Here is a 12,744-nt window from a genome sequence, read left to right as displayed (position 1 = left end):
AAAAGATGCGACAGCTGCCTCCTCGTGTACCGGAGGGGACACGTGATGCAAGGCTTGGTCCACATTGCAGCCGGCCTGTGGGAGGCATGGTCTAACAACGTTCGAGACAGGGGAGGGTAGAATTGGATAATACGAAATTGGGATGGGAGAAAAATAGAAAATGGGGGAGAAAAATGTAGTGCAAATATTTTAGTAATAAATAGATAGATAAATAGGTCTGCCCAGTCACTTGCCACTTTTAAATCGCTGCTTAAAAAACCCATCTATTCAGCCTGGCCTTCTAAATCCGTTGTATATATAGAGCATCCGCTTAGTTTTAATGTAATTTGAATGTATATATGTTTTAATTGTTTGATATGGTTTGGGTATAGTATCTTGAATTCTGTGTAAATTGTTCAGCACTTTGTCAACTGCTGAACAATTAAAATGTGCTATATAAATAAAATGTACTTGACTTGACTTGAGATCAAATATGGTGTAGTGTTAAAACGTGTTTATTTTATTTTATTTTTTTTATTTAACCTTTATTTACCCAGGCAAGCAATTAAGAACAAATTCTTATATACAAAAGCAGCCTGTCCAAAAAGCAAAAGGCTTTTGAGGGAAGGGGGGTGGGGGAGGCTGTAACAAAAACAAGGTTATGTACAAATGCATACAAATAAATAAAATACAAAATTACAGTAGCAATAGTATACAAGGGTGATTAGGACCTAGGTGGCCCGGCGTCAGAGGGTATAGGAAGACCCAGGGCCGTGGGGAAACCTACCAGCCAGACAGGGACAGAGCCTGGGAGCAAATGACTCCACCGCCAGCCACCAGCCGTTCCTCTTGTCTGCGCCAAAACGAGGGACTGAAGCAATATGGGGATGTTTATTTTAAGATTAGTGCATTCCCAGGCTCAGCAGAGGGACAGCAAGCCCGGCTACTGTGGAAAGGATGAGCGCTGTTTCCATCTTTGTTGAATCGTGTTTATATGTGTTTATCTTATAAAAAAGAAAATACCACGTGCATTAGTGGAATTCATAATGGAAGGCTTGGCCGTCTCTCTTGGAGTGAAATCAACATTCGGATGTAGCCTCATGGGTTATCAATGTTTCTTCGTCACAACAATATCGTCGGTAACAAAATAGCATCCCTCATCCTGACATTATGATAAGTGGAATTGTTGCAATTTGCACCACATTCTATAACCAACATAAATCAGGCACACTTACTTTCAAACCTTTATTTGAACTCAAAAGGGCAACAGAGGTTTCCCCTAATTTCACAGCCACGTCGAGTGTAAATACAGAAATGAGCAAAAAGACACAGCATATAAAATCATAACAATAAGATAACAAGACGAGGCAAAAAGCAAGGATGACACATCAATTGAAACACGTACAATTTGATTGACAGTGGTTGGAGATCAAGGTTTTAAACTCTGCAACAGAGGGGATCATCTCAAGCTTTAATGACTGCCGGAGTTCATTCCATGAGCTAGAGGGGGGCATCATAGCAGAAATGCAGACGTGCTGGTATGTAAACTGAAACAGCACACCATGAGAGATGGACAGAGCGATGGATGGGCCTCAAAACGATTATAACGATTCCACGGCAAAAGGGCAGCAATAACGTAGGCCTAATTATCTAAATACCAAGAGTGTACAGTACAATTATCATGGGACCGGCTGCAGAGCATCACTTAACATCCCCCCTGAAGAGTATAGCGGTGCCAGAGCGTAGCCTATAACAACCGTGCCGAGAGGAAACAAACAGAGATGTCCAGAGCGGGGAGATGGAGCGGACAAGAAGCCCGGGAAATATAGACATCGCTGGGATTCGGGATTGATCGAGTTCCAAAAACGGCATGTTATGATAAATATCGCCTGTGGGGAATTGTGCGCTTTGTTATGTCTGGTTTTATTGTCCTGTTTGAATTTAGCCTGCAAATGTATAAACATGCAGAGACAGGCGCTGGCCGTCTCCGTGGGACTTGATCTGAATGTTGATTTATAGTATAGAGACGAACCCAAGTGGAGATAACCGGTGTCAAACTGGGGTCCCCTAAAAATCCTGTAATCAAACTAAAAGACTGTCACAATATTACATTATTGATTTTACGACCGTTCTCCTCACATACAAGGCCGGCCTTGCGCTCCCCACTATCTCTCTGACTACTACACCCCTCTGTTGGCAAGATCCAGTAATAATAAGGCACCAAATTATTATGTTTTTGTTGATATATTTCTCATTATAGCAACACATAGGCACCTTTGATTTTGCACATAGCAGCGTTGTCATAACAATGGTTGCTATGTTACAGGCAGCCATGCTGGAAGACAGAGAGAACTACGCACAAACATTCTGTGCCTCTATTGGATTTTTAGTCTACAATACAAATCTATCAGGGAGGTTACAGTGGAGAGAATGGAACCTGTGATTAAAAATATTAATGATCTCATTATACATATTATGTCAGGTTTGGTTTGGACTGCATCTATTTTATCCAAAGCACTTCACACCTCGTGCCTCACATTCACTCAGACACCGGCAGCGGAGGCGACCTGCTCATCGGGAGCAGTTAGGGGGTTAAGTGCCTTGCTCAAGTCTTACTCAGCTGAAAGAGTTGTACCTTTCCTGCTGACTTGTCGTACAGAACTTGTAGGTCGCTTTGGATAAAGGCGTTCAGCTAAACGACTGCCAGGAGGAGCCGGAATCGAACCGGGAACCTTCTGATCACCAGACGACCGCTCCACCTCCTGAGCCACTGTCGCCCCCGCCCCCCCCCCCTGTGGCTCCCTGTCGCCCCCATCTCATCGCACTAACTTCTATTGAATAAAATAATGAAATGAAACTATAGGTTACTTTGCTGGGGTCTCTTCAGGGACCCTTGGGCTCCTCTGAGCACACAGATTATAAAACCATACAGGCGCATGATCACCTTTATACCTGGTCCCCTTTATACCTGGTCCCCTTTATACCTGGTCCCCTTTATACCTGGTCCCCTTTATACCTGATCCCCTTTATACCTGGTCACCTTTATACCTGGTCCCCTTTATACCTGATCCCCTTTATACCTGGTCCCCTTTATACCTGGTCCCCTTTATACCTGGTCCCCTTTATACCTGGTCCCCTGGCAGAATACAACATAACTTAGGCTACTTGAAGTGAAAATGTATAGGCCTGGTTTAGAAGTCTTATCAAAAGCACTAATATCTAACAGGCCATCAATCAATCAATGTCACACTCTCTCCACTTCTCCTCAGCTGGACTGCTGTCTGTCCTCCACCAGCAGACCTTCTCCACCGGGGGTGCTGCAGCGTTCAGCTCCACACACAGCACCCAGGCTCTGGGCCTCTCTCTGCTGCAGCGTTCAGCTCCACACACAGCACCCAGGCTCTGGGCCTCTCTGCTGCAGTGTTCAGCTCCACACACAGCACCCAGGCTCTGGGCCTCTCAGTCTGCTGCAGTGTTCAGCTCCACACACAGCACCCAGGCTCTGGGCCTCTCAGTCTGCTGCAGTGTTCAGCTCCACACACAGCACCCAGGCTCTGGACCTCTCTGCTGCAGCGTTCAGCTCCACACACAGCACCCAGGCTCTGGACCTCTCTGCTGCAGCAGTGTTCAGCTCCACACACAGCACCCAGGCTCTGGACCTCTCTCTGCTGCAGCGTTCAGCTCCACACACAGCACCCAGGCTCTGGGCCTCTCTGCTGCAGCGTTCAGCTCCACACACAGCACCCAGGCTCTGGACCTCTCTGCTGCAGCGTTCAGCTCCACACACAGCACCCAGGCTCTGGGCCTCTCTCTGCTGCAGCGCTCAGCTCCACACACAGCACCCAGGCTCTGGGCCTCTCTGCTGCAGCGCTCAGCTCCACACACAGCACCCAGGCTCTGGGCCTCTCTGCTGCAGCGTTCAGCTCCACACACAGCACCCAGGCTCTGGGCCTCTCTGCTGCAGCGTTCAGCTCCACACACAGCACCCAGGCTCTGGACCTCTCTGCTGCTGCAGCGTTCAGCTCCACACACAGCACCCAGGCTCTGGGCCTCTCTCTGCTGCAGCTTTCAGCTCCACACACAGCACCCAGGCTCTGGGCCTCTCTGCTGCTGCAGCGTTCAGCTCCACACACAGCACCCAGGCTCTGGACCTCTCTGCTGCAGCGTTCAGCTCCACACACAGCACCCAGGCTCTGGGCCTCTCTGCTGCAGCGTTCAGCTCCACACACAGCACCCAGGCTCTGGGCCTCTCAGTCTGCTGCAGCGTTCAGCTCCACACACAGCACCCAGGCTCTGGGCCTCTCTGCTGCAGCGTTCAGCTCCACACACAGCACCCAGGCTCTGGGCCTCTCTGCTGCAGCGTTCAGCTCCACACACAGCACCCAGGCTCTGGACCTCTCTGCTGCAGCGTTCAGCTCCACACACAGCACCCAGGCTCTGGACCTCTCTGCTGCAGCGTTCAGCTCCACAGCACCCAGGCTCTGGGCCTCTCTGCTGCAGCGTTCAGCTCCACACACAGCACCCAGGCTCTGGGCCTCTCAGTCTGCTGCAGTGTTCAGCTCCACACACAGCACCCAGGCTCTGGGCCTCTCTCTGCTGCAGCGTTCAGCTCCACACACAGCACCCAGGCTCTGGGCCTCTCTCTACCCACACACACCCGCCATGCAGTCACTAACATCTTTAAAAAGAAGACTACCGGTACTCAAAACCAGGGGTGTAAAGTACTTGAGTAATTGTACTTTGTTACAATACTTGAGTACTGTTTTTGGGGATTTGTACTTTACTCAAGTATTATTAGGGTTGTATACTTGTACTTTTACTCAATTACATTTCAGAGGAAAGAAAACATACTTTTTACTCCTTACATTTAAAATGCAGACCTATACAAAGTACAAATCTCGCAGGTCCAACCATTTTAATTAGTATATTTGTTTCTCTGGCCGGAATAACGTTAACGTTATTAATCCTGCGGCCGCGCTTTAATAAAAAAATGCCAATCAAATCCCCATCAATGGAAAATGAACCCGCCCCCAAACCCATGCTGATTGGTCCTTGTGCAAGACTAGAAAGCGGGGATCTAGCGGGGACACCTGCTATCAGAAGAATAGACAGTCAGAAAAGAAGTTTGTACTTTTACTTTTTAGTACTTAAGTACATTTAAAAATAGAAACTTTTTGACTTTTACTCAAGTGTGTTTTTAGCCAGATACCCTGACTTTTACTTGAGTACGATTTTGAGACGGTACCCATACTTTCACTTAAGTATAATTTCTGGGTACTTTTTACACCCCTGCTCTATACCCAAATAATCTTTAACTATATGGATATTTTGTATCACGTTTTCATCATACATATCTTATATTTTGCTCTATGTGTAAGGTGACCTTGAGTGAGAAAGGCACAGTTTCAAATTAAATGTATTATTATTATTATAAATACGTGGTTATTTATTTGATGTTAAAAACTACGACCAACAGCTTTTTTTTTTGCACAGAAGTCATTTTGAAAAAGGGTTGTTGTGATCCCAGGTTCATATATTCATATATATTTTTCTCTGTATCACCCCCCATGTCCGTCATCATCCCATACGGTGTATCGCATCTGGGTATGTCATAAATGTATAGAGCACTAGCAGTACTGTCTATCTGTATGTCGGTGTGTGTCATATGATGAATTGAAAATGGGGGACCCTGATGTAAACAAGACGAAAGTCTTTCTCTGGACTGCATCCCCTTAACAATTGTATGTATTGAGCTGTACTGTACTGTACCCATTCTGCAATCTGTTAATAAAGTTTTCAATCAATCAATCAATCAATCAATCACCAGCAGCATCTGCCTCAATCGCAGCCTAGAAGAGAGAGGAATTCTCATTACGTCACCGGGGGGAGGGGCTATGTAAATGTCGAAGAACAACGTACAGTAAGGGGGACGCAGGCTAGGTGTGTTTCCACCGTCAATGAACAGAAAGAAAACACGTTCTCTCAGCATCATCAGCCTAGAATATTGATGGAACATGGCATCAAAATGTCCCAAATGCGACAAAACCGTTTATTTTGGTAAGTGAATTTATTTATTTATTTATTGTAGACTATAAATAGCCTACACCTTGCCGGCTTGTGCAATCTGATATTTTATTGCTGCTTTATGTGTTTTTAAGTCTGATAGTGGAGGCTGTATTCAGTTGAAATAGAGCTATTGTATAACAATGCAATTCATAATCACGTTTATGCATGACCTTTCATTCCTTGTATACACAGATTCAGAACCTGCTCCTCTTTAAGAATTGGGCAAAGGCTGGGCTAAGCTGAACACCACACCACCCTGACCAAATCCTAAAAGGTTTATTCCATTGATTGCGCCCTGGTCAAGATTTCGAGTTATCCAGAATGCTAGCACTAGCCCCTTTCGTGACTGTGATGCACCGAGTGAATCCACAGTCACTTGCTCCTCAATAGGAAACCAACCTAGATTTACCACGAAGGACTGGTTCTGCCCGAACCGTTCGTTATACAAGAATCACAGAGAAATGTCAAAGGTGCTCACAGTTACACGAGGGTTTCGAACAGAGATACGGGATGGTTTGAAAGCTCTGCGTTGCTAATAAACATTTTAAATATATTTTATAAACTGCTCAAAACGGCATTATTTCCGGCGTTGGCTGCCTGGTGCGCCTGCGCTGTGATCACACACCATGGCACCCAACGCCGGAAATAATGCCGTTTCGAGCAGTTTATAAAAATTATTTAAAATGTTTATTAGCAACGCAGAGCTTTCAAACCATCCCGTATCTCTGTCCGAAACCCCCGTGCAGCTTTGAGTACCTTTGACATGTCTCTGTGATACTTGTCTAACGAACAGTTCGGGCAGAACCAGTCCTTCATGGTAAATCTAGGTTGGTTTCCTATTCAGGAGCAAGTGACTGTGGATTCACTCGGTGCATCACAGTCACGAAAGGGGCTAGCAGAATGGTGAATGTGATCCCGGCTAGCAGAGACCGGTCGGCCGCTAACTATCTTTGGATGAGCTTATAGCGAGCCTCTAACAGGCCTAACGTGCCGGTTAGTTATGATGAGGACATACTCTCGTATTGTTACTGGACACCGGGGTCGTCCATAGGATTAAAAAGCAATTTGTGGTCCTCCTAAAGTCCTAATCATATTAGTGCTATTGCCTTTTATTTGAAAGGATATAGAGACAGACTTAAGTCCACGACTATCCGGTGATTCCTTTCAAATGAAACATTCGCCGCATGCGGAGATAAATAATTCATCCCAAGTACATACATTGTGCGGGTCGAGTGTGCCCCCCGCCCTCCCCTCCCCTCTCCACTTTAGACAACAATAGGACTTCGATTTCAGCACTAGATTGGCATGGACAGCTCCCCCCCCCCGAAGGAGTCGGCCGCGCCCCAAAGAACACAGACCCCACCCTGCATGAATGAATGAATGAATGAATGAATGAATGAATGAATGAATGAATGAATGAATGAATGAATGAATGAAAACTTTATTTAACAGATTGCAGAATGGGTACAATACAGTACGGCTTAATATACACACAATTGTTAAGGGGATGCAGACCTGAGAAAGACGTTTGTCTTGTTTCCATCAGGGTCCCCAATTTTCAATTCAGTGACATTTATGACATACACGACAACATACATGACATTTATGGCATAGGGACATACATGACATACAGGTATTTAGTAGTACTGTTACATTTGTGACATATACGATATTCAAATATACAGTACTGTTACCCATAGGTCCTGTGACTGTGCAGTAAATTCAACACGTTATTCTCTTTTGAGCATTGGTACTTGATAAACTGGCTAAGTGGCTATAATAGTCTGCTTACTTTGGTCACAATTCATTCTGGACAATAATATACATCTTCCCCACTCTCTTGTGTTTTCACTTGTCCAAGCTACAGTACAATATTGGGAGACGGCAGAAGGCCTGCCTGCTATGGTTTACTTTTACATTCGTGGCTAGACAACATGTGACAGAGTGAAAGGTCAGAGTGCTTGGCAATGCTTCACTTGTTAATGGAAATGCATAGTCATTCTAATTAGGCCCCAAACGGCCTATTTAAGACCCCAAATGTTGATAGGATAGATCAATATAAAGGGTAAATCCACCCTAAAATAGAATAATGTAATAATACTGTGACGCTCAGGTTCAGTAGCTGAATATGAATTAGTCCCTCCTTAAAGGGGCACTTCCCCGAAAAACAACACTGATTTGTTTTGCACATAATCTCACACATACGTCTTCTATAAGGCTCTAATCTGTTTTGCACACATTCCTTTAGTTTGAATATCTCCTCCCGTGATGTCATCAGAGGACACTGACTCCTTGTGTTGTGTTAATTACATTTCAATTAAATTATGTATAGGTGAAAAAATAGCAATCCCTATCGCAATCCCTGTCTCTCCCTATTATTTAATCTACATAATTTCATTGAGCTGTAATTAAGGCAACACAAGGTTTCAGTGTCCTCTGGTTTGATTGATTGATTGAAAAGTGTATTAACAGATTGCAGAATGGGTACAGTACAGTACAGCTCAATACATACAATTGTTAAGGGGATGCAGACCAGAGAAAGACTTTCGTCTTGTTTACATCAGGGTCCCCCATTTTCAATTCATCATAACATATATGACATACATGACATACAGATAGACAGTACTGCTACATCTATACATTTATGACATATCAGATTTGCAAATACAGTACTGTTTGTGATACAAAAGTGTCCAGAAAAAGAGTGTATATGCATTTGACGTAGAAACTGTACATTGGAGGAGGTTGGGTGGGTGGGGTGGGGTTGGGTGGGTGGGTGGGGGCTGTACATTGGAGGTGGGGGGGGGGGACACTGTACACTGTACATTGGAATACTGACAAAGCCATACTTGGTCATTTACTGTACAACTGGGTTAGGACATTTGTAGGGGCCAGTTTCTAATTGCAGTCTCCCGTAGGTGTTTTTTGAGTGTTTTTGAAAGTGGGTAGTGATTTACATTCCTTTACAGCTTTGGGTAGGGCGTTCCACTTTGATGTGGCATAATTGCGAAACGTGTTTAGTCCCTTGTTTGAGCCGAATCTGGGTTTAACATGATTTGTGGAGCTCCCTCTGGTGTTGTGATTGTGGTATTCACTGACCTTTGGGAAGTATTTTGACATGTACATGGGTACCTTGGTCGCGTAGTGTATCTTGTAGACCAGGCCCATTGCAAGTTGCTGTACTCTGTCGTCTACTCTAAGCCATCCTAGGTTGTCAAAGTGGGCAGGGGTGAGGTGGGTTCTAGGAGTCAGGTCAAGCAGTAGTCTGACTAGCTTGTTTTGAGATGTTTGTAATTTGTTTTTTAGTGCCTTTGAGGTGCTTTGGTACCATGAGGTGCAAGCATAGTTGTAGTACCCTTGAATGAGTGCTCCTGCTAGAGTCTTCAGGGTATTCTTGTTTACCAAGAGAGGAGATCCGGTACAAGAATCGAGTTTGTTCGTTGACTTTTTTTATTACATTGGATGCCATTTTGTCACAGGAAAGATTAGCCTCTAGGATGGAACCCAGGTAGGTAATTTCATCTTTCCTTGTGACAATATTGTCACCCACTGTAACCGAGAAGCCGTCGGTCTTGCTGAGTTTGTTATTTGAACCGAAGAGAATGGACTCTGTTTTGCCCATGTGTAATGATAGTTTGTTGTCGGCGAGCCATATGCAGATTTTGCCTAGTTCTGAGCTGAGGGTTTTTTCAACCTGTAACTTGTTCTTGTCAGAGACCAGCAGGGCTGAGTCGTACGCAAACAGGAACAAGTTGCAGTCACAAGCTGACGACATGTCATTTGCATAAATTAGGAATAGTAGCGGTCCTAGTATGCTTCCTTGTGGAACACCACAGCTCACTGTGAGGGGGGGGGGATAGAGTACCGTTTACCTCCACCATCTGTTCTCTCCTCTCCAGGTAGGATTGTATCCAGCTCACTGATAGACTATCAAAACCAATTGCTTTTAGCTTGTCAATCAGAATGGTGTGACATCACGGGAGGACATTCAAACTCAGTAACTCCCCAGCTCTCTGTCAAACTAAATGAATGTGTGCAAAACTGTTCAAAGCCTTGGGATATGTGAGATTATGTGCAAAATAAATCAGTGTTTTTTTTTTTTGGTGAAGTGCCCCTTTAGGCCCGGGCCGAGGCTGAGTTCCAATCCATTACCTTTACTAAATAGTATAGAGACCATTATTGTTGGAGCCAAAATGCCCTTCTGTTTATTTAGTTTTATTTTAACTCACGGTGCAGAGGTTTGGCATTATCAGTCACCATGGCAACCACCACAGGGGGTGGTTACCCATATATACTGATCAGTGGGTGACGAGCCCCAGGTGCGCAAGGGGAATAGCCATACAGTTTTTGACCGTGTTCGAGATGTGCCGTATAGGTCGGCGGTCAGTGTTATTAGTAAAAAGAGTTTTTGTATATATATTTTGGTTGATAAGTCAATAAAAGGATTGGCATATCGAAAATGATAAGAGCTCTCTGGACATTGAATTCTTTAAGCACGCGTCTAACTCAAGCCAGTCCACTTGCCCCTCGCGGTAGGCTTATGTAAAGGAGTCTACATTAGTCAAAAACTAAGGCTCTTCGTTTGAAATGGACAATTGCCTTTGTTACTTATTGGAAGAAGAGGATAATCGCGCTCGGCGCTCAAGATTCATTCAAACAGCTGATCAGCGAGACAGCGCGCTCTGCGCTCAAGATTCAACAGCTGATCAGCGGGACGTGTGATCAGCTGTTTTGGTTCACCGTTTCGCTTGGAATTGCGCGGAACGTGGACAATCTGGACCAAGCTGCCCAGCACCAGCACCGTCGGGGAGCGGACGGACCGGGAGGAGCAGCCCACCACCGTCAAGGAGCGGACGGCATCACCTGCCCCAGCACCATTTGGGCGAGGGAACGGACCAGGGAGCTGTCCACGGTACCACCGTCAAGGAGCGGACGGCATCACCTGCCCCAGCACCATTTGGGCGAGGGAACGGACCAGGGAGCTGTCCTGCGCGCAAGCAGTTTATTGAATAGCGCTCGGACAAAGAGCGCTGTTTGATGTTGAATAGCGCTCGGACAAGGAGCGCTGTTTGAAGACTTTTCGAAGTTCAAAGAATAAAGTCAAACGGCCCCGACAGCGCTGCGCAACGAACAGGTATGTAGCGCGCTACCGGTATATCTTATATGGCCATATAAAAAACAAATGTGTGCACACAGGGTCAATTGAGAAAAATATAAAAAGGGAAAATTCCAATGCATTGGTGGTATATGATTGTGCAACCCGTTCGTGTGTGTGTCAAGGTTTGGTTAGAACGTCATGTGATGATTAACTGTGGGTTTGTTTATTGTGATTTAACCAAAGGTACCGTTTCATATTGAATCTGTTGGTCTTATATTGCTGATATGAATTCTGATAAAGGTGTTCAGAATCCAACAAAGACCAGCGTTATGGTTGAAAAGCCAGCCACGGCTGAAACTCATTGTAAAGAACCTTCATTGGTTGAAAAGTCACAGCCCACACCCACAGTGGCTGAAACACAGTCCAAGGTGGACACAGGTCAAATCACACACAATGTTGATACCGATCAGCAGGTCAGAAACCGCAAGAGCAAATTAACACCAAAAGCCCTATTGGATAAAATTGACACATTACATAAATTACATAAATCTAAATTTAACAAGGCTTCTAACTTGCAAAAAACGATTTTGGGGTTAATGCAAAGTGGATGCAAACAGGAGGTGCAATGCACATTTATGCAATATCTCCACATATGCAAGGAAGCAGAAGCAAACCAGGAGGCTCTGTTGCCAATAGTACCTCCTGAGGAAAGGGGAAAACATGACATTTGGTTCAAAGCCAAAATGATCAATGTCAATGACTTTATTGATCACATGAATGCATGGACAAAAATGACACAACCTGTGGAAAGTGTTAATGAGGATGAGGAGGATGTGCAAAATCTAATTAATCCAAATGACAGCATTTCTAATGTGGGAAGTAAAAAATCTGCTCACAAAGGTCACACAAGGTCTGGTACCAGCAGGTCCAGCAGGTCCAGCAGATCTTCTACCTCAGCAGCTCGCTTACAGGCCGAGGCAGATAGAGCTTCACTTGTGATTCGCGCTGCAGCGTTAAAGGATAAACACGCTCTGGAGGAGCAGGAACAAATTCTAAAAAAGGATAAACACGCTCTGGAAGAGCAGGAACAGATCCTGAAACACGCTCTGGAAGCCAAGGAACAGATCCTGAAAAAGGATAAACACGCTCTGGAAGAGCAGGAACAGATCCTGAAAAAGAAAAAGGAAACGATGGAGCTTGATGCACAACTGGCAGCTACCAACGCAAGAATAGCAGTATTTCAATCCCCCAGTCACCAAGCTCTTTCACTCACACAGTCCGATGGCATGGACTCCTACTACAGGAAAGGAACAAGGTTAAAGGAACCCTCAGTCACTCTCAATCCTCATGCAAAAGAATATACATCACTACCACAGCAACCGTCTATGCAACCACCAGAACTGCAGCAACCATCTGCACAGCAATCATATGTGCAACAACCATCACTATGGAAACCACAAGCTATGCAACAGCAACAAGCACCCATTCAACAACCACCACCCTGGCAAATACCACAAGCTATGCAACAGCAACAAGCACTCATTCAACAACCACCACCCTGGCAAATACAACAACCTATGCACTTGGTGCAGCCAACACCC

The 12,744-nt window shown here is 45.1% G+C and overlaps 1 protein-coding gene across 1 annotated transcript in view; it reads left to right on the top strand.

The window, feature by feature from the left end:
• Positions 1 to 5,993: 5,993 nt before the first annotated feature.
• crip2l (cysteine-rich protein 2-like) overlaps positions 5,994 to 12,744 on the top strand; it is a gene marked incomplete at both ends in the record, with an annotated part of 30,737 nt that continues 23,986 nt past the window's right edge. Inside the window, one exon of the mRNA XM_084314481.1 lies at positions 5,994 to 6,036. Within this exon, the coding sequence (XP_084170607.1) occupies positions 5,994 to 6,036 (43 nt within the window). The remainder of the gene's footprint in view (positions 6,037 to 12,744) is intronic.

The sequence above is a fragment of the Notolepis coatsorum genome, assembly GCF_963971535.1.
Source record: "Notolepis coatsorum genome assembly, chromosome: 5".
Lineage (NCBI taxonomy): Eukaryota > Metazoa > Chordata > Actinopteri > Aulopiformes > Paralepididae > Notolepis > Notolepis coatsorum.
This window is presented reverse-complemented; position numbering and strand designations above follow the sequence as displayed.